This window comes from Mya arenaria, chromosome 3, assembly GCF_026914265.1.
Source record: "Mya arenaria isolate MELC-2E11 chromosome 3, ASM2691426v1".
Classification (NCBI taxonomy): Eukaryota; Metazoa; Mollusca; class Bivalvia; order Myida; family Myidae; genus Mya; species Mya arenaria.
Genome location: NC_069124.1, coordinates 8088457 through 8112767, shown reverse-complemented (window position 1 = coordinate 8112767; position 24311 = coordinate 8088457). Strand labels below are relative to the sequence as shown.

Here is a 24311-nt window from a genome sequence, read left to right as displayed (position 1 = left end):
ATCTCTTCAACCTTCATATGGGACAATATATACACGTATTTGTTGTTGACTTTAAATCTATCTGAAGGCTTCTCCTAGTAATTACAGTCATGAACGATCGGGTAGTTCGTTGGTTAAGCTAAAATTGTCATTATTTTCGTGTCCCTCGGCTATGGTTGGGGTTATTTTGCTTTCTAAATTTGTTAGTCTATTCGTTTAATTAAAGTGATACGATTTCATATATCTGTGAAGTTGAAAATGGATTTATTTGTGATATTGGCTTTTATTTTCTGCCTTCACCAAAGTAAGTTAAATATATAATTAATTATGAAATATTTGATAAATGTTATAATCTCTTTCAAATGTCTTATCTTAGTTTCATTGGCATCAATTAAATTTGATATCAAATAAATAACAATGAAACTAAGACAAGTTACGTAGATGTAACATTATATTGCTCTCACTATTATTATTATTATTATTATTATTATTATTATTATTATTATTATTATTATTATTATTATTCGATTAATTAAATTGAGCATCGAAACTCATATTTTTCAAATATTTCTCTTCAAGCGCCGTCAGGGGCGGTTTCCAACCAGACGCTTGCAAAGGGACTTTTTGATTCTTTGCTGACTGATTATGACGTCAGCCTCATTCCCTTGTGCACTTTCGATGACAAGGTCACGCTAAACATTGACCTTGCCCTACGACAAATAATGGAGCTGGTATGTCCAAGGATGTTTATTCCCTTCTAAAGTAATTCTCTGTTTTACAGCTTTAAGCTAGGTTCCTAAAGATGCTTTTAATACATCCATGTGCCACCTACGTAAATATTTTCTTTAATTTAAAATGTATTTTTATTCCATTCATTGTACACTTTGTTAATATTGAAATATAACGAGCTACCAACACCCGTATATAGAAATTGCCAATACATTCTTTAAAGTTGAGTTTCTGAAAAGTAGTAATACTTATTGATATATAATTGAATACTGAACATAAATTGGAATATATACATGTATTTAGTTATACTCTCCTCACGCTTTTGTTTCTGATGTATAATATGATATTATTAACTTAATATTGTAAAATTCTTACCTATCTAACTTAAAATAAACTCTGAACTTATATATATATATATACATTTCAATATATATGTCATCATCATCATCATCATCATCATCATCATCATCATCATGGATATATAAATAGCCTGATATGTGTTTGACTGTTTTCAGAATGAACGAGAACAGATTTTGACCACAAACGTTTGGTTGAGGATGGTAGGATTTTTTTATCATTTTATTTTCCTTCACAGTTTGCAGAATACTCAATTCCGTCTGATGTCTGTTGAAACAAACTGCAACTATACAAACTGTAACTACTGTATATATGTTATACCTTTAAAATGATACCAAATCACCAGGCATCGAAATTTACAATTAAGGTAAATGGAGCTATCAGAAGTAACAAGTAAATGTTGAATCGAATCAACGCGTTCATCCGATTTATTTAATCATTGCTGTGATTCGATTTCTGTTCAAATATTACGATGGTTCATAAAGCATGTGAGAAATATTTGACAAAAGCAACATACACAATTGTTCAATACGTTATCTAAGGAATCATCGAAATGTGCCACATTACACCTTAGGTCAGTGTTCATGTACATGTTTATAGACTCATCCTCAACCTCAACCTCAGTCTTTGCAGTCCAGTCGGTCAATTGACCATTGTCAGTTTATTCATAATAACAACACATGGTTATCTAATCCATTGGTTTACCTTTACCACCTCTGACACACCTCGGACAACTGACCAGGCGCAACGAAGCGTCAGGAGCTCAAATTAAATTTTACAAAGACCTATATCCTACCGACCTAAAACCGATTGCGTCTAAATCAAGTTTTATACCATAGTAATATAAACACCTCAAATAGTGTTTAAAATAAACAAGAACAGGTTACATTTCACTCTTGAAAACAAGCGATACGCTTAATTTCCCAATCTTTTCGAATGGCCCCGAGACTATATAGCGTTTATTGGTTGTTAATCATCGTCTTTCAAATAGTTGGGTCTAATAACCGTCTGGCTCATCATGATAGCATATATCAACAAATAACACTTTGTCAATAAATATTTGATCATTGCATAATCGGTAGTCTTTGTCTTGTATATACCTGACGCGTTTCTTATGGTGACCATGTTTTCAACTTAAATTGGGCAAAATCAATTCAGTTCATTATATCTTTATGTCCTCCATGTAGGGGATATTTAATTTCAAACTCATCTAAGATTGAAATGAAAATTCGTTCTTGTGCATGATCTGCACAAATGCCATGAGTTGTGTTACTTCCAAAATACCAAACATTGTTGCCACCCATGTATATGACGTTACAGTGTGCGCTACTTGTACAAATAACCCACAAAAGACGTTATATCCATTATAAGAATACAACCTACTTTTTCAGCAAATGGAACTGCAGCGAGGATGTTGAAAGTCCCAGAATCACTTTAAGTCACAGAGAATGTTTTATTAAACCCCGAGGTTCACACCATGCTTTATTAAACAGAAATGGATGGGAAATACCAAGAGAATCCCTAACTCGACCCATTGACACACTTTATATGATTATGAGGTAGAAAAGTGGGCAGGGCATAGCTGCAAAAAAAGTACCTGAGCAGTTAAGTTTTAGACTGGAGAAACACGTATAAGAAATACCGAACTTTTGCAAAAGCAATATCACAGGAAGACTATTAACTTCCTTTTTATTTAATAAACGTGATGGAAGCGTTTTCAAATGACTACAGAAGTCGTTCAATGAAAGATCGCCGATTGAATGTTTCAATATTAATTGTCTTATGACGTCCCTTTTCTTCAGTTGAATATAATTATACCCCCACAAACGAAGTTTGAGGGGGTATATAGGAGTGAGCTTGTCGGTCGGTCTGTCTGTCTGTCGGTCGGTCGGTCGGTCTGCGTGTCGGTCGGTCTGTCGGTTTTCATGGTTTCCGGACGATAACTCATGAAAGGCAATTTTTGGTACACAGGTGTAACATCAGAAGATACAGGTCAAATTCGATATTGGTCAAGGTCACTGTTACTAAAAATAGAAAAACGGTTTCCGGACGATAACTCATGAAAGGCTAGACAAATTTGAACAATTTTTGGTACACAGGTGTAACATCAGAAGATACAGGTCAAGTTCGATATTGGGTATGGTGGGGCCAAGGTCAAGGTCACTGTTACTAAAAATAGAAAAACGGTTTCTGGACGATAACTCATGAAAGGCTAGACAGATTTGAACAATTTTTGGTGCACAGGTGTAACATCAGAAGATACAGGTCAAGTTCGATATTGGGGTTGGGGGGGCAAAGGTCAAGGTCACTGTTACTAACAATAGAAAAACGGTTTCCGGACGATAACTCATGAAAGGCTAGACAGATTTGAACAATTTTTGGTACACAGGTGTAACATCAGAAGATACAGGTCAAGTTCGATATTGGGGCTGGTGGGGCCAAGGTTAAGGTCACTGTTACTAAAAATAGAAAAACGGTTTCCGGACGATAACTCATGAAAGGCTAGACAGATTTGAACAATTTTTGGTACACATTGTAACATCAGAAGATACAGTTTGGTACACAGGTGTAACATCAGAAGATATAGGTCAAGTTCGATATTGGGGCTGGTGGGGCCAAAGTCAAGGTCACTGTTACTAAAAATAGAAAAACGGTTTCCGGACGATAACTCATGAAAGGCTTGACAGATTTGAACAATTTTTGGTACACAGGTGTAACATCAGAAGATACAGGTCAAGTTCGATATTGGGGCTGGTATGGCCAAGGTCAAGGTCACTGTTACTAACAATAGAAAAACGGTTTCCGGACGATAACTCACGAAAGGCTAGACAGATTTAAACAATTTTTGGTACACAGGTGTAACATCAGAAGATACAGGTCAAGTTAGATATTGGGGCTGGTGGGGCCAAGGTCAAGGTCACTGTTACTAAAAATAGAAAAACGTTTTCCGGACGATAACTCATAAAAGGATAGTTTTTCTTGTCAGCAGTGTAACTTCTAAATTACTCAACATATTTAAATAAAACAATACATGCATGATAAAAGAAGATGCAGTGTGCAGTAACCTTGGAGTTATGGCCTCTTTTCAAGGAATGGTTTGCCATTCCTGTGTCCAGGCGGCATTTGGGGGTATTCGTCACTCCTGTGACAGCTCTAGTTGAGATTTCAATTTATGACAGTGTGAGTATGATGATTCTGTTTAAAGACAATAACTTCATAGTTAAACAATGAAAATCATTAGTATATAAGACAATATAGAATTATGGACACGCGATATGAAAATTTCGCAATGACGATTTGCGCGCTAAATATAGATTATATTTTCGGTTTTGTTGCATTTTTTATTGCGATAAATGCATATTATTTAACAACCTGGGGGTTAAAAATGTTTAAAATGTTAGGAGGAATTTCGTATGTTTACATATAAACACATCATTTTACATGTCACTAAAGAATACTAGGACTTTATAGTTGGGCCTTTTATCACACATTAATTAAAATCTACGCTACGCTCTTGACCATTTAGTTGTTACTTCGTGTTATCTAAATATTACTTAAAGCTTGCATAAGCAGACATCCATGATTTACATCAATGGGCCAAATATTTGAAACGTATTTAATGCTACTGTCAAGATAATGTTTCAAGTAGTGTAACCATGGATTATAAATTTATTACCATAATAACGAAATTGTCAACTGTTCTCTTGTGAACTTAACTTATTCCAATCCTGATTAACATCAATGTCATCACTATAAGTGCACTATTGGAGCAGTAATGAATACCTTTATCATAAAATTATGCTATACGATACCGTTTACCCAATGTATTGAACCCGCTGTGAGTGTAAAAGAACGTAATTCGAATAACCCAACGTACGTCGTCACCATATTAACCGAGGAAATTGCGAAAAAAATAGGAAAAGAATAATCTCCATTTTAAGTCTAAGACTTAATTTGAATCATGCGATCCTCGGCATTTCTCATTAATAAATATCAAGAATATATAAGTTGTTGAAAGCGCCGATTTAAAAGAGATTAAATGTTTAATTAATCATTAATATTTCCGTTATTAAAAATTCAATACTTTAAGAAAGGGATGTATTATATTTTGACAGACTAGTACTTCGTATTTAGATAGAAAATTAATAATTGGAAAATGGGATTGTTGCCAATCCATGTGTATACCAGCTTTGATGTGTTAAAATGGAAACTAATTCTGAAAGATTTAAAAACGTATCAATGTGGTGGAGGTTTGGAGTTAGAAAAATATACGACATTCGACATCCAACAGATTAGATGCTTGCACGACATTCGACATTCAACAGTTGCTTGCACGACATTTGACATTCAACAGATGCTGGCACGACATTCGACATTCAACAGATGCTGGTACGACATCCGACATTTAACAGATGCTGGCGCGACATTCGACATTCAAGAAATGAATGTTGCACCTGCATTTTTTGAATATTAAATGTCAAGCCAGCACGACATTCAGAAACTTGAATGTCCAATATTGTGCTAGCATGACATTCATCTTTTCGAATGCCGTATGGTTAGCTTACTTCACACAGCTCAAGTTGATGCGTTATACCATAAAATTTATTGTAAGAAAAGGAAGATTAGGAGGGGGATCTGTTCTTGGCTCTCTTGGCGGGGATCATATCCACTGCACAGTGGTAGTAGGATAATCTAATACGGTTTTATGCCCTAAGTCAGGAGGTTAATAAGGCTTATTACAATCAATCATTGACGTCTTTATTCGTAAATGTCAACAAATACACGGGTCACAACAGTGCGTTGGGCTTTAATAAAAACATCTTTGTATTTCATTGAGAAAATAGTTCCTTTATGACCTTTTCTGTTTCCTGCCAGCGTTGGAACGATTGTCGTCTGCAGTGGGACCCGACGTCTTACAACAACCTCACGTATGTCATGATGACGTACGGTGACGTATGGACACCTGACGTCACTCTCTATGATAGGTGCGCATTTTGTGCTTTGCTACTAACTTTAGATTAATAGTTGATGGGCCTTTAATTACATCAGTAAAATGTTTGACATGTGCACTCATATATATATATTGACTTTGCCATGATATATACTTAGAACATTTCTAAGAACCATTCTGATCATAATATATACAGTATACATGTATAATGCAATATTGCAACTTACATGGCTGACTTTTGTCTATATTCAGAAACTGCCATTAGCCTATACACCTGTCAGTATCAAAAACAAATTAATTAGAATACAACTTACATTTTCAGCCCGAATGAAAATGGAGATGAACAATCATTGAGTACTAGGTTTAAACATTAAGAATTTCAATTTTCGCGTGTGTTTAAAGGTCCATCAACTGTCACTCGTCCGACACATAATCCATTTGTAAGATTTTGCGTTGACAATGTGTCAGCCAATGAGGTTGTATTCTAAGTTTGTAAGATGGCCTGAATGAAAATCTTACTGACTTAGAAGGGCTGGTTCACTACGTGCACTTCCATCCATTCTTAAACAATAAGATTTTAATTCATGCCATCCAATTTTTAATACCTAATGTCCTATCGTGCATACATTCTTGAATATTTGGTCAAAGGTCAAGTACATTACAATTCAGTCGACTACATCAATCACATAACATCATTGAAGAAGAAAGCAACCATAAAGCGAGATGTCTTTCTTATTTTACTATTCTTCTTATTTCAAGCGCGGCAGAGGAGGTCATGTTTCCCGGAGGAGAAGACTACCGCGCGTACGTTTCTAGTTCCGGTGACGTCACATATAACTTTCCGACAGTCACCAAGAGTATCTGCAGGGTAAATGTGAAGTATTTCCCGTTCGACACCCAGGAGTGCAGCTTACAGTTCGGTTCCTGGTCGCACCACGGTCTTGACCTTGACTTTGTCAATCGAAACTCTGCAGGTTAGACTTATATATACAGTTGAACATCGTTAATCCGAAATCGTAAGGACAAAAAAACATATTTCGGAATAACGATATTTCGGATTAACAATTTTCAGAAAATGATAGCGTTCGCCAATTATAGATGACCTGAAACACAAAGTCGTGAAGGTTGCAATGTCGGTTTCACCGGTTACAAATACGATACATTTGGTTTGAGTGATCTTTCGTATACAAAAATATTTGTTGATTTATTGTTTAATAAATGACAAATAGTTCGTTAATATACTTCATTATTAAAACAACATAAAACTTATGCACTTTTATAACACATAAGACAGTCTCCACTGATGAAAAGATAGCATGAAAACAATCTATAGTTTAAATAGATTTTATGATCAATTACTCTGCAAAGCGGCAGAATATGACATTCCATTAACATCCATATACCGAAAAAAGGCAACAAGACACTCTTTGTGTTGAACACTGTGTATGAGTGAACAAAATCACTTCAGAATTGTAATATAACTGCAGTTTAGAATTTGATACGTTCAACGGCCACCAAGTCTTTTTATGAGAGTTATATCTAGTTTATCTTGAAAGGAACTTCAAATTTGTTGCAAAACCTTGAGATTTTAACAATTGCATATCCGTTTAAGAAACCGAATGTTGAGTCTAGTTTGAATCTACGCACAATATAATTTAATGCAGTAAGGTAATTTGATTCGTTAATGGGAAAATAGTGAATTAACACGTTCGAAATGATTTCATTAAGTCTACCAGCTATTTGATTTATATTGACAAACGCATCAAATCAAATTGATATTGCTCTTTAAAATTTAATTACATGTGATATTCTGAAATAGAAAGTGGAGTATACTGTATATGCTTCAGTATCTTTTCATACCTGACTATCCAAATAATACATGTAAACACACACACACATACACACATTTTCAATTCTATTTGGTGGCTGCTTTCTGCCATTTTCGTGGCGATAGGATGAAAATGTAATAATACAAAAATCATCGCCACATGTGCCGGGGCAAAAATATAATAATGCACCAAGTGACAGGGCAAAAGAAAAAGACGCCGAATAATTAATGCACATATTCACCCAGTCTCTTGGCGCATTGTCTCATTTTCGTCCACCTACTCGGCGCATTGTTGCATGTTATCCTTTTCGAATTTTCGTCCCGCATCATTGGGCATTGTCGGATTTTCGCCAACCTACTCGGCCCTTTTCTCCTTTTCACGTTCTTGTTAAGCCACTTGGCGCATTTGCACATTGTCGCCCTTTCGCCGCGAAAACACGAAACTGCAGAAATCCGATATTGTATCCATCTGCATATCATCAAACGTAAATAATGGCATAAACATTGTAGATATGTATTCTTAGTTCTTTCTTTTGTCTTCTCTCATGAAACCAGTAGGTAAGACACTTAGTATCGAATAGTTTTATTACACTTTGCATGCTCGCACATTGACGTGAAATAAGCGGCATACGGGCGAAAAGTTGGTGGCCTGGCGGCCAAGCGGCCTACATTTGTTTTCTATTTTTATATTTTTCTATTAGGCCGCCAGACCGCTAGACTGCTAGATTAACCTTTGGGAAAATGCTAATAATCGCTACAGGATGTTCATTTGTACAAACAAACACGTCAATTTGATTTTGTTTCCGTAGAAAACGCATCAAAAAAGGATATGAAATAAAAAAAACAATTCGGCCGCTTAGGCGCCATCTTCATGCCGCTACATCGCCAGACCGCTAACTTCACGCCGCTAGGCCGCCAGCTGCGCTTATTTCACGTTCATTATTTTCAAATATGATATTTAGTAAGATCGTATTTCTGGAATATCATTATTCGTTTTTGCACTGTGTACTGTTAAGCCTGCACGCCTGGCCGCTGACTTTATTTTGTAGAACTGACAAAGATATCGAATTTATACCTTTTTCAAATATTAAGTACAATTAAAAACCGTTTAAGTTTTGGTGAAAGTCGAATCTTCGATAAACTTGGACTGGAAGCGTGCTGTGGCACATATGGTTTGCATTGAAACTTGATTCTCATTTGTCCACAAACAAATGTATCCACTAAACATGATGCCTGATTTTGACGTTCTACAGAAAATATAAAGCCTTGATAAGACTGCGCTTCCTGTTTTAGTTTTGTTTCTCTATTTTTCCTTCTTTACTTGATTAAAAAAGTATGTGATACACGTGTGCTCGTGGTGCGGCAGTATGTGATACAAGTGTGCTCGTGGTGCGGCAGTACGTGATACACGTGTGCTTGTGGTGCGGCAGTATGTGATACAAGTGTGCTCGTGGTGGGGGCAGTATGTGATACAAGTGTGCTCGTGGTGGGACAGTATGTGATACAATTGTGCTCGTGGTGCGGCAGTACGCCAGACACGTGTACTCGTGATGCGGCAGTATGTGATACAAGTGTGCTCGTGTTGCGGCAGTATGTGATATACGTGTGCTGGTGATGCGGCAGTATGTGATACACGTGTTCTCGTGATGCGGCAGTATATGATACACGTGTGCTCGTGTTGCAGCAGTATGTGATACACGTGTGCTGGTGATGCAGCAGTATGTGATACACGTGTTCTCGTGGTGCAACAGTATGTGATACACGTGTGTTCGTGGTGGGGCAGTATGTAATACATGTGTGCTCGTGGTGGGGCAGTATGTGATACACGTGTGCTGGTGATGCAGCAGTATGTGATACACGTGTTCTCGTGGTGCAACAGTATGTGATACACGTGTGTTCGTGGTGGGGCAGTATGTAATACATGTGTGCTCGTGGTGCAACAGTATGTGATACACGTGTGCTCGTGGTGGGGCAGTATGTGATACACGTGTTCTCGTGGTGCGGCAGTATGTGATACACGTGTTATCATGGTGCGGCAGTATGTGATACACGTGTTCTCGTGGTGCGGCAGTATGTGATACACGTGTGTTCGTGGTGCGGCAGTATGTGATACATGTGTGCTCGTGGTGCAACAGTATGTGATACACGTGTGTTCGTGGTGGGGCAGTATGTAATACAAGTGTGCTCGTGGTGCGGCAGTATGTAATACATGTGTTATCATGGTGCGGCAGTATGTGATACACGTGTTCTCGTGGTGCGGCAGTATGTGATACACGTGTTATCATGGTGCGGCAGTATGTGATACACGTGTTCTCGTGGTGCGGCAGTATGTGATACACGTGTTATCATGGTGCGGCAGTATGTGATACACGTGTTCTCGTGGTGCGGCAGTATGTGATACACGTGTTATCATGGTGCGGCAGTATGTGATACACGTGTTCTCGTGGTGCGGCAGTATGTGATACACGTGTGTTCGTGGTGCGGCAGTATGTGATACACGTGTGTTCGTGGTGGGGCAGTATGAGATACATGTGTGCTCATGGTGCGGCAGTATGTGAAACACGTGTGTTCGTGGTGAGGCAGTATGTGATACACGTGTTCTCGTGGTGCGGCAGTATGTGATACACGTGTTATCATGGTGCGGCAGTATGTGATACACGTGTTCTCGTGGTGCGGCAGTATGTGATACACGTGTGTTCGTGGTGCGGCAGTATGTGATACACGTGTGTTCGTGGTGGGGCAGTATGAGATACATGTGTGCTCATGGTGCGGCAGTATGTGAAACACGTGTGTTCGTGGTGAGACAGTATGTGATACAAGTGTTCTCGTGGTGCGGCAGTATGTGATACACCTGTGCTCGTGTTGCGGCAGTAGTTAATACACGTGTGCTCGTGGTGCGACAGTATGTGATACACGTGTGCTCGTGGTGCGGCAGTACGTGATACACGTGTGCTCGTGATGCGGCAGTATGTGATACAAGTGTGCTCGTGTTGCGGCAGTATTTGATACACGTGTGCTGGTGATGCGGCAGTATGTGATACAAGTGTGCTCGTGGTGCGGCAGTATGTGATACAAGTGTGCTCGTGATGCGGCAGTATGTGATACAAGTGTGCTCGTGTTGCGGCAGTATTTGATACACGTGTGCTCGTGGTGCGGCAGTATGTGATACACGTTTGCTCGTGGTGCGGCAGTATGTGATACAAGTGTGTTCGTGGTGCGGCAGTACGCCAGACACGTGTGCTCGTGATGCGGCAGTATGTGATACACTTGTACTCTTGGTGCGACAGTATGTAATAAAAGGGTGTTCGTGGTGCGGCAGTATGTGATACAAGTGTGCTCGTGGTGCGGCATTACGTGATACACGTGAGCTTGTGGTGCGGCACTATGTGATACAAGTGTGCTCGTGATGCGGCAGTATTTGATACACGTGTGGTCGTGTTGCGGCAGTATGTGATAGACGTGATACACCTGTGCTCGTGGTGCGGCAGTATGTGATACACGTGTGCTCTTTGTACGGCAGTATGTGATACGCGTGAGCTCTTGGTTCGGCAGTATATGATACACGTGTTCTCGTGGTGCGGCAGTATATGATACACGTGTGCTCGTAGTGCGGCAGTTTGTGATACACGTGTGTTCGTAGTGCGGCAGTATGTGATACACGTGTGCTCGTGGTGCGGCAATATGTGATACACGTGTGCTCTTGGTGTGACTGTATGTAGTGCAAGTGTGTTCTTAGTGCGGCAGTATGTGATACACGTGTGCTCGTGGTGCGGCAGTATGTAGTGCAAGTGTGTTCGTAGTGCGGTAGTATGTGATACATGTGTGCTCGTGGTGGGGCAGTATGTTATACACGTGTGCTCGTGAAGCGGCAGTACGTGATACACGTGTGCTCGTGTTGCGGCAGTACGTGATACACGTTTGCTCGTGGTGCGGCAGTATGTGATACATGTGTTCTCGTGTTGGGGCAGTATGTGATACACGTGTGCTCGTGGCGCGGCAGTACGTTGTACACGTGTGCTCGTGGTGCGGCAGTAAGTGATACACGGGTGCTCGTGGTGCGGCAATACGTGATACACGTGTTCTTAGTGCAGCAGTACGTGATACACGTGTGCTCGTGGTGCGGCAGTACGTGATACACGTGTGCTCGTGGTGCGGCAGTATGTTATACAAGTGTGTTCTTAGTGCGGCAGTATGTGATACAAGTGTGCTCGTGTTGCGACAGTATGTGATACACGTATGCTCGTGTTGCGGCAGTACGTGATACAAGTGTGCTCGTGTTGCGGCAGTTCTTGATACACGTGTGCTCGTGTTGCGGCAGTACGTGATACACGTGTGCTTGTGATGCGACAGTACATGATACACGTGTGCTCGTGGTGCGGCAGTACGTGATACACGTGTGCTCGTGGTGCGGCAGTACGTGATACACTTGTGTTCGTGTTGCGGAAGTACGTGATACACGTGTGCTCGTGTTGCTGCAGTACGTGATACACGTGTGCTCGTGGTGCGGCAGTACGTGGTACACGTGTGCTCGTGGCGCGGCAGTACGTGATACACGTGTGCTCGTGGCGCGGCAGTACGTGATACACTTGTGCTCGTGTTGCGGAAGTACGTGATACGCGTGTCTCGTGTTGCGGCAGAACGTGATACATGTGTGCTCGTGGTGCGGCAGTATGTGATACAAGTGTGCTCGTTGTGCGGCAGTATTTGACGCAAGTGTGCTCTTGGTGCGGAAGTATGTGCTACACGTGTGCTCGTTGTGCGGCAGTATGTGATATACGTGTGCTCTTGGTGCGGCAGTATGTGATATACGTTTGCTCGTAGTGCGGCAGTATGTGATACAAGTGTGCTCGAGGTGCGGAAGTATATGATACAAGTGTGCTCGTAGTGCGGCAGTATGTGATACACGTGTGCTCGAGGTGCGGCAGTATTTGATGCAAGTGTGCTCTTGGTGCGGCAGTATGTGATACAAGTGTGCTCGAGGTGCGGCAGTATGTGATACATGTGTTCTCGAGGTGCGGCAGTATGTGATACAAGTGTGCTCGAGGTGCGGCAGTATGTGATACAAGTGTGCTCGAGGCGCGGCAGTATGTGATACAAGTGTGCTCGAGGTGCGGCAGTATGTGATACAAGTGTGCTCGTGGTGCGGCAGTATGTGATTCAAGTGTGCTCGTGGTGGAGCAGTATGTGATGCTCGTGTCCTCGTGGTACGGCAGTATGTGATGCACGTGGGCTCGTGGTGGGGCAGAATGTGATGCACGCGGGCTCATGATGCGGCAGTACGTGATACAAGTGTGTTCGTGGTGCGACAGACCTTGAAACAAATGTACTCGTGGTGCGGCAGTATGTGATACAAGTGTGCTCGTGGTGCGGCAGTATGTGATAAACGTGTCCTCGTGGTAGGGCAGTATGTTATGCACGCGGGCTCGTGGTGGGGCAGAATGTGATGCACGCGGGCTTGTGGTGCGGCAGTACGCGATACAAGTGTGCTCGTGGTGCGGCAGACCTTGATACAAGTGTACTCGTGGTGCGGCAGTAAGCGATATAAGTGTGTTTTGGGTGCGGCAAAATGCGATGCAAGTGTGCTCTTGGTGCGGCAGTAATGTGATGTAAGTGTGCTCTTGGTCATGATGCTGTAGTATGTGATACACGTGTGCTCGTGGTTCGGAAGTATGTGATACACGTGTTCTCGTGGTGCGGCAGTATGTGATACACGTTTGCTCTTGGTGCGGCAGTATGTGATACACGTGTGTTCGTGGTGCGGCAGTATGTGATACACTTATGTTCGTGGTGCGGCAGTATGTGAAACACGTTTGCTCTTGTTGCGGCAGTATGTGATACACGTGTGCTCGTGGTGGGGCAGTATGTGATACACTTGTGCTCGTGGTGCGGCAGTATGTGATACACGTGTGCTCGTGGTTCTGCAGTATGTGATACACATGTGCTCGTGGTGCGGCAGTATGTGATACACATGTGCTCGTGGTGCGGCAGTATGTGATACACATGTGCTCGTGGCGCGTCAGTGCGTGATACACGTGTGCTCGTGGCGCGTCAGTGCTTGATACACGTGTGCTCGTGGTGCGGCAGTATGTGATACACGTGTGCTCGTGGTGGGGCAGTATGGGATACACTTGTGCTCGTGGTGCGGCAGTATTTGATACACGTGTGCTCTTGGTGCGGCAGTATGTGATACACGTGTGCTCGTGGTGCGGCAGTATGTGATACACGTGTGCTCATGGTTCAGCAGTATGTGATACACATGTGCTCGTGGCGTGTCAGTGCGTGATACACGTGTGCCCGTGGTGCGGCAGTATTTGATACACTTGTGCTCGTGGTTCGGCAGTATGTGATACACGTGTGCTCGTGGTTCGGCAGTATGTGATACACATGTGCTCGTGGTGCGGCAGTATGTGATACACATGTGCTCGTGGTGCGACAGTATGTAGTGCAAGTGTGTTCTTAGTGCGGCAGTATGTTATACACGTGTGCTCGTGGTGCGGCAGTATGTTATACGCGTGTGCTCGTGGCGCGGCAGTACGTGATACTCGTTTGCGCGTTGTGCGGCAGTATGTTATACACGTGTGCTCGTGGTGCGGCAGTATGTTATGCTCGTGTGCTCGTGGCGCCTCAGTGCGTGATACACGTGTGCTCGTGGTGCGGCAGTACGTGATATAAGTGTGCTCGTGGTGCAGCAGTACGTGATACACATGTGCTCGTGTTGCGGCTGTACGTGATACACGTGTGCTCGTTGTGCGGCAGTATGTGATACAAGTGTGCTCGTTGTGCGGCAGTATTTGACGCAAGTGTGCTCTTGGTGCGAAAGTATGTGATACACGTGTGATCGTTGTGCGGCAGTATGTGATGTACGTGTGCTCGTGGTGCGGCAGTACTCGATACAAGTGTGCTCGTCGTGCGACAGTATAATGCAAGTGTGCTCTTGATGCGGCAGTAAAGTGATGCAAGTGTGCTCGTGGTGCGGCAGTATGTTATACACGTGTGCTCTTGGTGCGGCGGTATATGATACACGTGTGTTCATGGTGCAGCAGTATGTGATACAAGTGTGCTACCGGGTTTCTTTCTAAATCGCTTTATTAGTTTACTATCTTGTTTAATGCGTCTTATATAAGACACTTGATAAAACTTAGACTTTTATTAGATTGTTCATATTCGAATATACGCAATATGTTCATCAACATATTTTTCATTGAATTACTATGTATAATAAAAAAATACATATATATATGATTTGATTTTATTTATCTGTGTGTTTTAAAGTCTTAAGATCACAATTTTCACATTCTATGGTCTAACAGCCTTTTTGAACGTCGTTAGTTGAGCTTAACTTCACACCACTTATTACAAAATAATTTCTGCAAAGGCCTGTCTTGCCAAACAACGTATGTTTTCTTTTCTTTATAAAACTAGACAGTGCATCAATATTTTTGTCCTGATGTGTATGTTCACCTCTGCATGAGAACTGAAATCAATGACGTTCGATCCCCATTTCCTTCAGGTGACCTTGACACTTACATCGAGAACACCGAGTGGTCCGTCTTGCGAATCCCCGTCGAGCGCCACGAGCTTTTCTACAACTGTTGCCCGGAACCATATCCGGATGTGACGTTCACGATCGTGATGAAGCGCCGTCCTGCCTTCTATCTCCTCACAATGATGTTCCCGTGCATCCTTACTTCCTGTGTGGCGGCCCTGGCGTTCCTACTTCCGGTGGAGAGCGGCGAAAAGGTGTCCCTGGAAATTACCGTTCTCCTGTCCCTCGCGGTCTTCCTCCTCCTGGTGTCAGAGTCACTTCCGCCTTCCTCGGATGACTTTCCCATCATAGGTTTGTCAAAGTTTTGTTCGAAAACCATCTGTAAAATGATGTATTTGTAGTGGTTTGATCTGGATTTGTTAAGTGGGTACGTGGTATTGATGCCCCATGTTGCCTTTACATACTCCAGTGGTCAAATAGAAATTTAGCTGGTGTATATTTAAATTGTAGGTCGGTCGGCCAGCATAATTTGACCTTAGATATTCATGTTTAGAGTTTTTAGACTATTAATCTGAAAATTAATTCCACCTTTTGCATGTATTTCGAAACATATGGTGTCATCGACTGCATGGACGCAGTATAATTTTGACATTGTTGTCGTGGAAGTTTTCTCTGATATATATTAATACGGGCATGAGATACTGACATGTTATATTTATATATTGGATTTCAGGTTCGTACTTCGCGAGTTCCATGGTACTTGTGTCGCTGTCTCTCCTGCAGACCGTCGTCGTCCTTAACGTCTTCTATCGTGGAACCAATGGCCGTCGAGTGCCCAGGTACAGTTCTGATAGCGCCTTCGTTTTAAATTACAATCGCCTTAACGTTTGGCATAAAACAGGCGAGCGTTGATAAAAAGCGATGCTGTTTCCGAGCACTTGTCGCCTTTGGTCGTATAGTGCGGTGAACCGCAACCCCCGAATGAGACCCACTTGTCCGACTTTGTGACCAACCACAACTTAAAAAATGTACTGTTTTTAGCTGTTTAAAACTAGATACTCATACTGGTAAAACAGCAACTAGGTATATACAGCTTGTATTAGTATTGGGGCTATGCTGCACATTTAAATACTTTATAAATTTAAAATACATAAAATAAAGGTGGCTTTAGTAGCGATTCGTTCGTACCGTTAATTCTTGTTCAACACTTGAGCGTTTTCCCGAATGAGTAACTCATGTGTATATCAACTATTATAATCAATCAAATTTAGTGTCGTCATATTCATACGATAACTCAGTGTATGTGATAGTTTTATTATCCATAGCTGTGTCCCTTGACAGTAATTCTTGGTTTATTATAGTGTTCCATAATCTTCTCTCTTCAGATGGGCGAAGGTCGTGTTCCACCAGTACATTGGCCGTGTCCTGTGTATTCCGTCTTCCAAAGTTGGCGTTGATGATACCCCTATGCAGGAGGTTTAGTGTTTTTTAGGTTTAGTAGTTTAAAAAATCAGCAAAAAGGAACAAGCAGTCATACGAACAGAAAAAAACTGAAAACTATGACGAGCTGACAAGCGACTAAGTAATTAGTTATTTACTTATAAGGGATATCAGTGTGAAAGCTGCCGCCGATAAATAAACGTGCCATTAATTGATACTTCCAGCGTTGCCCCATATATGAATTACATTAATGTATACCTTGGGCACTGTTTGTCAAGGAGCATAACTGACTACCTTCAGATGGATTGTATGCTATGATTATTTCTTGGACACTTGGTCAATGGAAATAACCGTTCTCATTTTCGCCACATCGGCAGTGGCTGTGCTTTGCTGAACGAATGTAATACAGTTTTTGTAATAAACTGATAACTGATAAGTTACGTCATAAATGCTACGTATCATTAATGGCGTAATTTATCACGTGGTTTACACACACACACACACACTGTAATACTTTAAAGCAAAAGACTAGCATTCGTAGTTTAGTTCGTTGCTCACCAAACATATTTTATATATTAGGACAAGGTCATGAACTTGCTTAGCGTTATTTTTCACATCGAACATTGTATCTCTTAAACTGACACTTTAACGATGATTGTTTTCAGTGGACTGTTTAATTCTTATTTTAGTTATAAACGGTTCTTAACACCACCTCCGACGGACTTAAGATAATCACCACTCAGATGTTTATATGCCCATAATGTAAGATTCCTGGAATATATTAAACTTACTAGACCTTTATCTTGCAATTCTTATCTATTCTAGATTGTAAATCATGAACGCCATCCACCAGAAAAGCGTTCAAATGTTGAACAAGATGACAGCAGATTGGATGACACAACTGAAACCAAACTCACAAACAATCACATAACCATGGATAACCATAGCCCAATGATCAAAAGAAATGGCGTTCTACCAGGGTTCGTCCGTAGCAATAAGGTTGATGGGCAAATGGATGGATCATTAAATCTGAAAGAGAGATATTTGAGGAGAATTGTCAGTCATTTGGAAGATGACCAAAATAAGGAAGACCTTGGATCAGAGTGGAGGGATATCTCAAATGTCTTGGACCGACTATTCCTGGTGTTATACATACTGATACTGGTCATTACAACACTTTCATTTCTGTTGCAAGCTGTGTGAATCGTGTTCTGATAATTGAAGCGCAATTGACGCCTGTCTCAATATGATGTGTTTTGAAAATACTTGTATCAGGTTAAACACTAACGACAATCAAACAAAGAATTGTTTGAAAATACTTATTATGTAGTGTCTTTCATCAACAATCATCTAGGTTATTGTTTTCTTCAACGATGCAATTACATAGTGTTTCACCAACGTTGTAATACAAATCTAATATATTTCATCAACTTTGGAATGATCTGCTTGCTTTAATCAAAGATTTTATTATCGAGATGTTTCATCAACGATGAAAAATATCTACTTTCCTTCATCAACGATGGAATAATCGGGTTTCAATTTTCGTTGGAATCATATAGTTTCTTTCTTTGACGTTTCTTTTACAATGATGTTATGATATAGTTTCTGTCATCAATTATGTTATGATATAGTTTCTGTCATCAATTATGTTATGATATAGTTTCTGTCATCAATTATGTTATGATATAGTTTCTGTCATCAATTATGTTATGATATAGTTTCTGTCATCAATGATGTTATTATATAGTTTCTGTCATCAATGATGGATGCTTATACACATATGAGTGTTGGATGTGTTGGACTAATCTATCTCATTTGCAATGGACACCTTTTAAAAGTCTCTAAGATTATTAACAAATTATTATTGCTCCTCACTTTCCGTTGAACAATCCATGTATATGTAACACCACGTATCCTTAATCTGTAGCAAAAGACGAAAGAGAAATAGCTTGTGTTGCAGAACTGACCAACGGACCACATTCTGAAGGAACGTAAGAACACTTGAACACGAAGTTCTCAAGGTGAGCTATCCAGCGTCCGTCGTCCGTCGTCCAGCGTCATCATTTAAAACTTCTTCTCTGAAACCCAACGGGCCTGACCCATGATATTAGGTATGCAGCCTCATGTAGTGGTCTTTTACCAAGAATGTTCAAATTCTGTCCCTGTGGTCAAAAGTGGCCCAGTCCCAGGGGTCACAAGTGTTTTATATACTTACATGGTAAAATGTTCGTCTTCTCTGAAACCTCAAGACCCAGACCCTTGATATTTGGTAAGCATTCTCATGTAGTGATCCGTGACCGAAATTGCTCAAATTATATCCCTGGGTGAAAAATGGCACAGCCAAAATTGTTCCAGGTTTCCTTTATACTCGAAAAGTAAACAATTAAGTATCCGTTTACTTTAGCTATATATAAAATACATGATGCCCGGACAGGGATCACAAGTTTTCTATATATACTGATATTGTAAAATCTTCTCTGAAACTGGTATTTCCCTCCACAAAGTGCAATATGATACAGTTTTGGAAGCTGAATTTTTGTCTTCATAAAAAGAACATCGATAACTGAGTGTATTATATGAGAAACTGGATCTACGGAAATAAACTTGTCCATTATGGAACCCAGATAAAATCAAAGAGGGCCAATTACTAATAGGTATGCTCTAAGCCCATGGTCATGTAAATGAGATTTACAGTAATAAGTGCCTAACTAGCTGATAAGCCCTAGCTAAAACTCAAAAGGCTTTTGGAATAAATGCGTACGACTGAATGGATGAATCACACTGAAATCGCAAGTCCAAGACTGTTGATAATTGATATGTAGCATCCTGAAGTGGCTGTTTACCAAGAGTGTTAAAATGATGGCCCAAGGGTCAAAGCTGGTCACACCCGGGCCTCCCAGGTGTTATATATACTTATAAAGTACAAAATTGAAAATCATCTTCTTTGTAGCAACATGAACCAGACCTTTGCTATTTGGTATGTAGCCTCATGCAGTGACCTTTTACTAAAATTGATCAAATAATGCCCCCCTTGGGTAAAAGCTGGCTATAGGTCCCAAGTTTTCTGTACACTTCCTATATCTATATAGTAAAATCATCTTCTCTGAAACCGCATGGTCTAGACTTTTTATAACTGGTATGTAGCCTCATTAAGTGGTCTTTTACCAACATCCTTAATACGATTACTATCAATCAGGTGAGCGATATAAAACCATTTTTGCCCTCCTGTTTTATATTTGTTACTTCGTTTAGTATGCATTATTTATTATTGGAATGAACATTGTTTTTATTAACTTGGAAACAAAGTTACTATTTCAATATACGTGTATATATATATATATATATGAGCGTATATAATCCAACGTATTTGCATTTTTTATATCAACTTATTGGAATGTCTTGTTTTACTGTATACATTTTTGGTAAACGTTTTAATATTATTAAACAAAACAAATTGTTGATTGTTATGTTAACTCAACCCAGTTGAAGTTTTATATACTAGGGATAAGACGCCATTTCAATTTTCATTCTGTATGGCTATAGTCTACACCAGCAGAATTGCTATGTTCATCTATGACCCGTGCCTCCACAAACAAAGCACAAATATTTTGACAATCTTAATCCTACATGCCTAATTAAAATAAACTTTAAAAGCTTTAAGATACATGCCGGTCACTCAACTGACTGTCTAATACACATGTAGTCAGCTATAGCGGGATGGCCGCCACGTTTCTAGCGGGGTTTCTAGCTACTAGGGTGGCTGGCACATTCAATTGTGTTAGTCAGTTTGCAATTTTGTCCATATTTGTGCGCGTGTAATGGTCAGCGCCATTCGTTAAAACTTAAACTTAACAGTCTATGCAACGGTGACTCATTTATTAAACAAGGCTAACCCATGGTCAATAGCCCTTCTTAATGTTATTGCTAAAATAAGCTATATGAAACAAAATTATTTTAAAGGGACTCATGTTTTTGGACCCCAAAACATGTTTTCTCGATAATGCATCTAGAAACACTTAGTTTATGGATGGCAGCGAGTTATTTTATCATCATTTAACTCTATGATATCGAAATTGCAGTAAAAATGCAATTATAGTATAAAAAAAGTATTTTTGTTTCAGTGGGGTGCGGAAGTCAAGAAAAAATATAAAACGCCCTAACCACCAGGCCATCAGGACTTTTTTGACCTTTTAACAATAAATTGATAACATCAAATGATACTGACAATCAATCACGCAACAACGAATATTAACTTTAATGAAAACTGTGGTCTTCAAAGATGATATTAAAGCAAATATCAATATTTTCTGAAGGGATCCAGCTTTTGGTGTCTTAGTTTTAGCACTCCTAATGATTTGCCACACTTTATTTCGTCAAACAAAAACGTGCATTTTACAAAAACATTCCCTTTAAGTGGCAAATGTAATATGGATATGAATGAACGTGTGTGTTTGGAGAAGGAGTGCTTATGCGTGTTATATGAATGAATGTGTGTGTATGGAAAAGGGTGCTTATGCGTGTTATATGAATGAACGTGTGGGTTTGGAGAAGGGGTGCTTATGCGTGTATATAAATAAATGTGTGTGTGTGTTTGGAGAAGGGGTGCTTATGCGTGTTATATGAATGAATGTGTGTGTGTGTTTGGAGAAGGGGTGCTTATGCGTTTATATAAATAAATGTGTGTGTGTGTTTGGAGAAGGAGTGCTTATGCGTGTTATATGAATGAATGTGTGTGTATGGAAAAGGGTGCTTATGCGTGTTATATGAATGAACGTGTGTGTTTGGAGAAGGGGTGCTTATGCGTGTATATAAATAAATGTGTGTGTGTGTGTGTTTGGAGAAGGGGTGCTGATGCGGTTTATATGAACGAACGTGTGTGTGTGTGTTTGGAGAAGGGTGCTTATTTTTCTAAAAAATTGCTTACCGGATAATACGGTAGGTAATAAATTATAACCTCAACATGTCTTGTGAAAAAAGAAATAATAATTTTACTGACACTTGTATTAGAAGTAAAGGAAATAAAACACAAACATTTACTGAAATAAGTTCAATTGTTAAATATACCTTTAACCAATACAAACCATATGTCAATTAAATTTTATGTCACATATTAAGTGGTTAATAACAGTCACGATCTTTCTAATAGCCCCAGATCTGTATTTATATAATGTATTATTTACTCTTACCCCATGCTATTATTTATATTCAGAGTAGCATGTATACATATATTTTTTCTCAAGTAAATTGAAATTTTCATATTTTTAGTATCTGTCGTTTCGTAATTCTAGTATCCATAAATGATTGATTTGAGATTAAATGCAGATTTTAAAAGTCTTTATTTTCAGAAATACTTCCTATCTCTATTTATCTACGCATATGTATATTTAAAGCATACAAGAATGTTGTCTTTAATGTGATTTGTTAAAAGTATGGTTAATAAATACTTTAATTGATAGTGTTCAGCTTTATATGGGCCATCTTTGCAATAATGGCGGCCATCCACTACAGCCTCGAGGCTTTTGGGAGGGGTTGCCAATAACATTTCGCTAGTTTCAGGAACATTTCGGGATCATTAATAAACAAGTGGGCGAAGCTTTGCCAATTGGCTCCTTTGGCATGTATTCCCATTGTAATATTATGGCATATGAACGGTTGCCGTATAAAGGCTGGAACCTATCCAAAGAAGCGGAAGAATGCCGAGAGTTCTAGAATTGCTCCAGAAAGTTTTTTTAATTGTGCAGAAAGGTTGCGGTAACGTTGCAAAACATGCTGAAGAGTTGATTAATCGTTGGCGATATAGTCCTGAAATGTTGCCGATTTGAGAGCTGAGGTGTAGAAACGATACCGAACTACTATTTTGTTATCAGTTGTTAGTTATCAGTTTATCTACAATATATAGCATTGATTCAAGTTAATTTATCTGTATTTATTTGGAAGAGATCAATTGTGGAATCAAATAAACTACATTATAATTTTTAATGTAGATATTCAAAGTACAAACGTTGCAGTATCAAATCAACATAGGAATTGAATGTATTGGCACCTCGACCGTATGGTCTTCCTGGTTCTTTTAATGCTAAAAGATACTTCCTTATTTAAAGTCCCTAAGTTTTCATTTATGCGGAGTTATTTGCTGATTGTATCTATATGTTCATGGCTATAAGATATGTTATTTTTAAAGTCTTTCAAACCTACTAGAATACGATATAAGATCTATTATGCTGGGATATGGACTGTTTAGGCTTGAGCTTTAGCGCAAGACTTTTCCAGTAAACCACAAACATTCAAATGAGTCCATGTGGAGTTCAACATCATACTCAAAACTCAAAAGTACCAGATTTTGGATGAAAATCAGTCTCTGAAACATACCTGGAATAATGTCTGACTTACAAAATAAGTTCAAGTAAGAGTATGTAATATTTTGCGTATGTTAACAGTAAACACTCATAAAACATGGACATGAAAGGGAAAACTCCTAAAAACTGGAAAACTCCTTGAAGTTTTGGTTTTGACTCATTGGAACTATATTGCGTACTAATTCTATAAACAGGGTAGAAAAATCAGATATACAATACATAATTCAGTGCAGTGAAATTAGGTAAATGGACGAAATATACCCAGTATGATACATGGAAGAACATATATCATTATCCATTTAAAAATACCTCAGGTTTTGCAAACGTATATTGACGTGTATACTCAACTTATTGGTAAGATGGGTCATTTTCTTATGTATTGCTATGTATTTGTGTGTAAGTTAGAAAAAAATATCCATCTCTGCTTATGAAGTTAACCTTCTATTGATTCTTATTTCCATAAAGTGCTGTTATGGATAATTGGTTTAAATATATACATTTGTAAATAATATGTTATACTGTCTTTGTTTAAGCTATGATCTGAATTGAAATAGTATTTTCTATACTTCAATTTTGCTCACATTCACTTAAAATTGAAGCTGATAGGCATAATAGAATAACACACTTGTATAAAAGATTAGTTGAATCTGAATATATGGAATGGTATGAATACATGTACCCCCTTTTGCTGTGATGCCCGTTTTATTATGCTACTCATGGAATACACCGAATCAGTATGGGGGAGGGTTTGGTTGTGAGTGGGTTTTAAGTGGTGAGTGAGTGCGGTAGGGTGTGTGGATGGGCAGGCGTGAGAGCGAGCGAGCATTCACATGATCTTTTTGTATATCACATAGAAGGAATCATCGCTCTGAGTGCCTACCTTTTTGATAAGGTTCGTTTTTTTAAAAAGTATAATAATCTTTCAAACGGACTACAATACAAATTTTAACTTTAATGCTGTGGTTTTGGCTGGTTTCCCCCAATACATAGGGATACATGTTTTTGCTGAAGTTGTATGTCCGTCTGTCTGTCTGTCAATCACGAACGGTGTCCGCTCCATATCTCTTGAACCACTTGAAGGATAGTTCAAAGACTTGCAACACATGTTCAACATACTGAGATGATGTGCAGAGCACATGTTTTAACCATAGAGAGAGAGGTCAAGCTCGATTGAAGGTCAAGGTC

General features: G+C 39.6%; 1 protein-coding gene across 1 annotated transcript; it reads left to right on the top strand.

The window, feature by feature from the left end:
* Positions 1–149: 149 nt before the first annotated feature.
* Positions 150–18559, top strand: LOC128226926 (neuronal acetylcholine receptor subunit alpha-10-like). Its single transcript, XM_052937040.1, has 9 exons — positions 150–283; positions 559–710; positions 1224–1268; positions 5941–6050; positions 6776–6990; positions 15355–15681; positions 16064–16169; positions 16716–16806; positions 17596–18559. Exons 1-9 carry the CDS (start codon positions 238–240, stop codon positions 17971–17973), a joined length of 1470 nt encoding a protein of 489 aa, XP_052793000.1. The 5' UTR covers positions 150–237; the 3' UTR covers positions 17974–18559.
* Positions 18560–24311: the final 5752 nt, after the last annotated feature.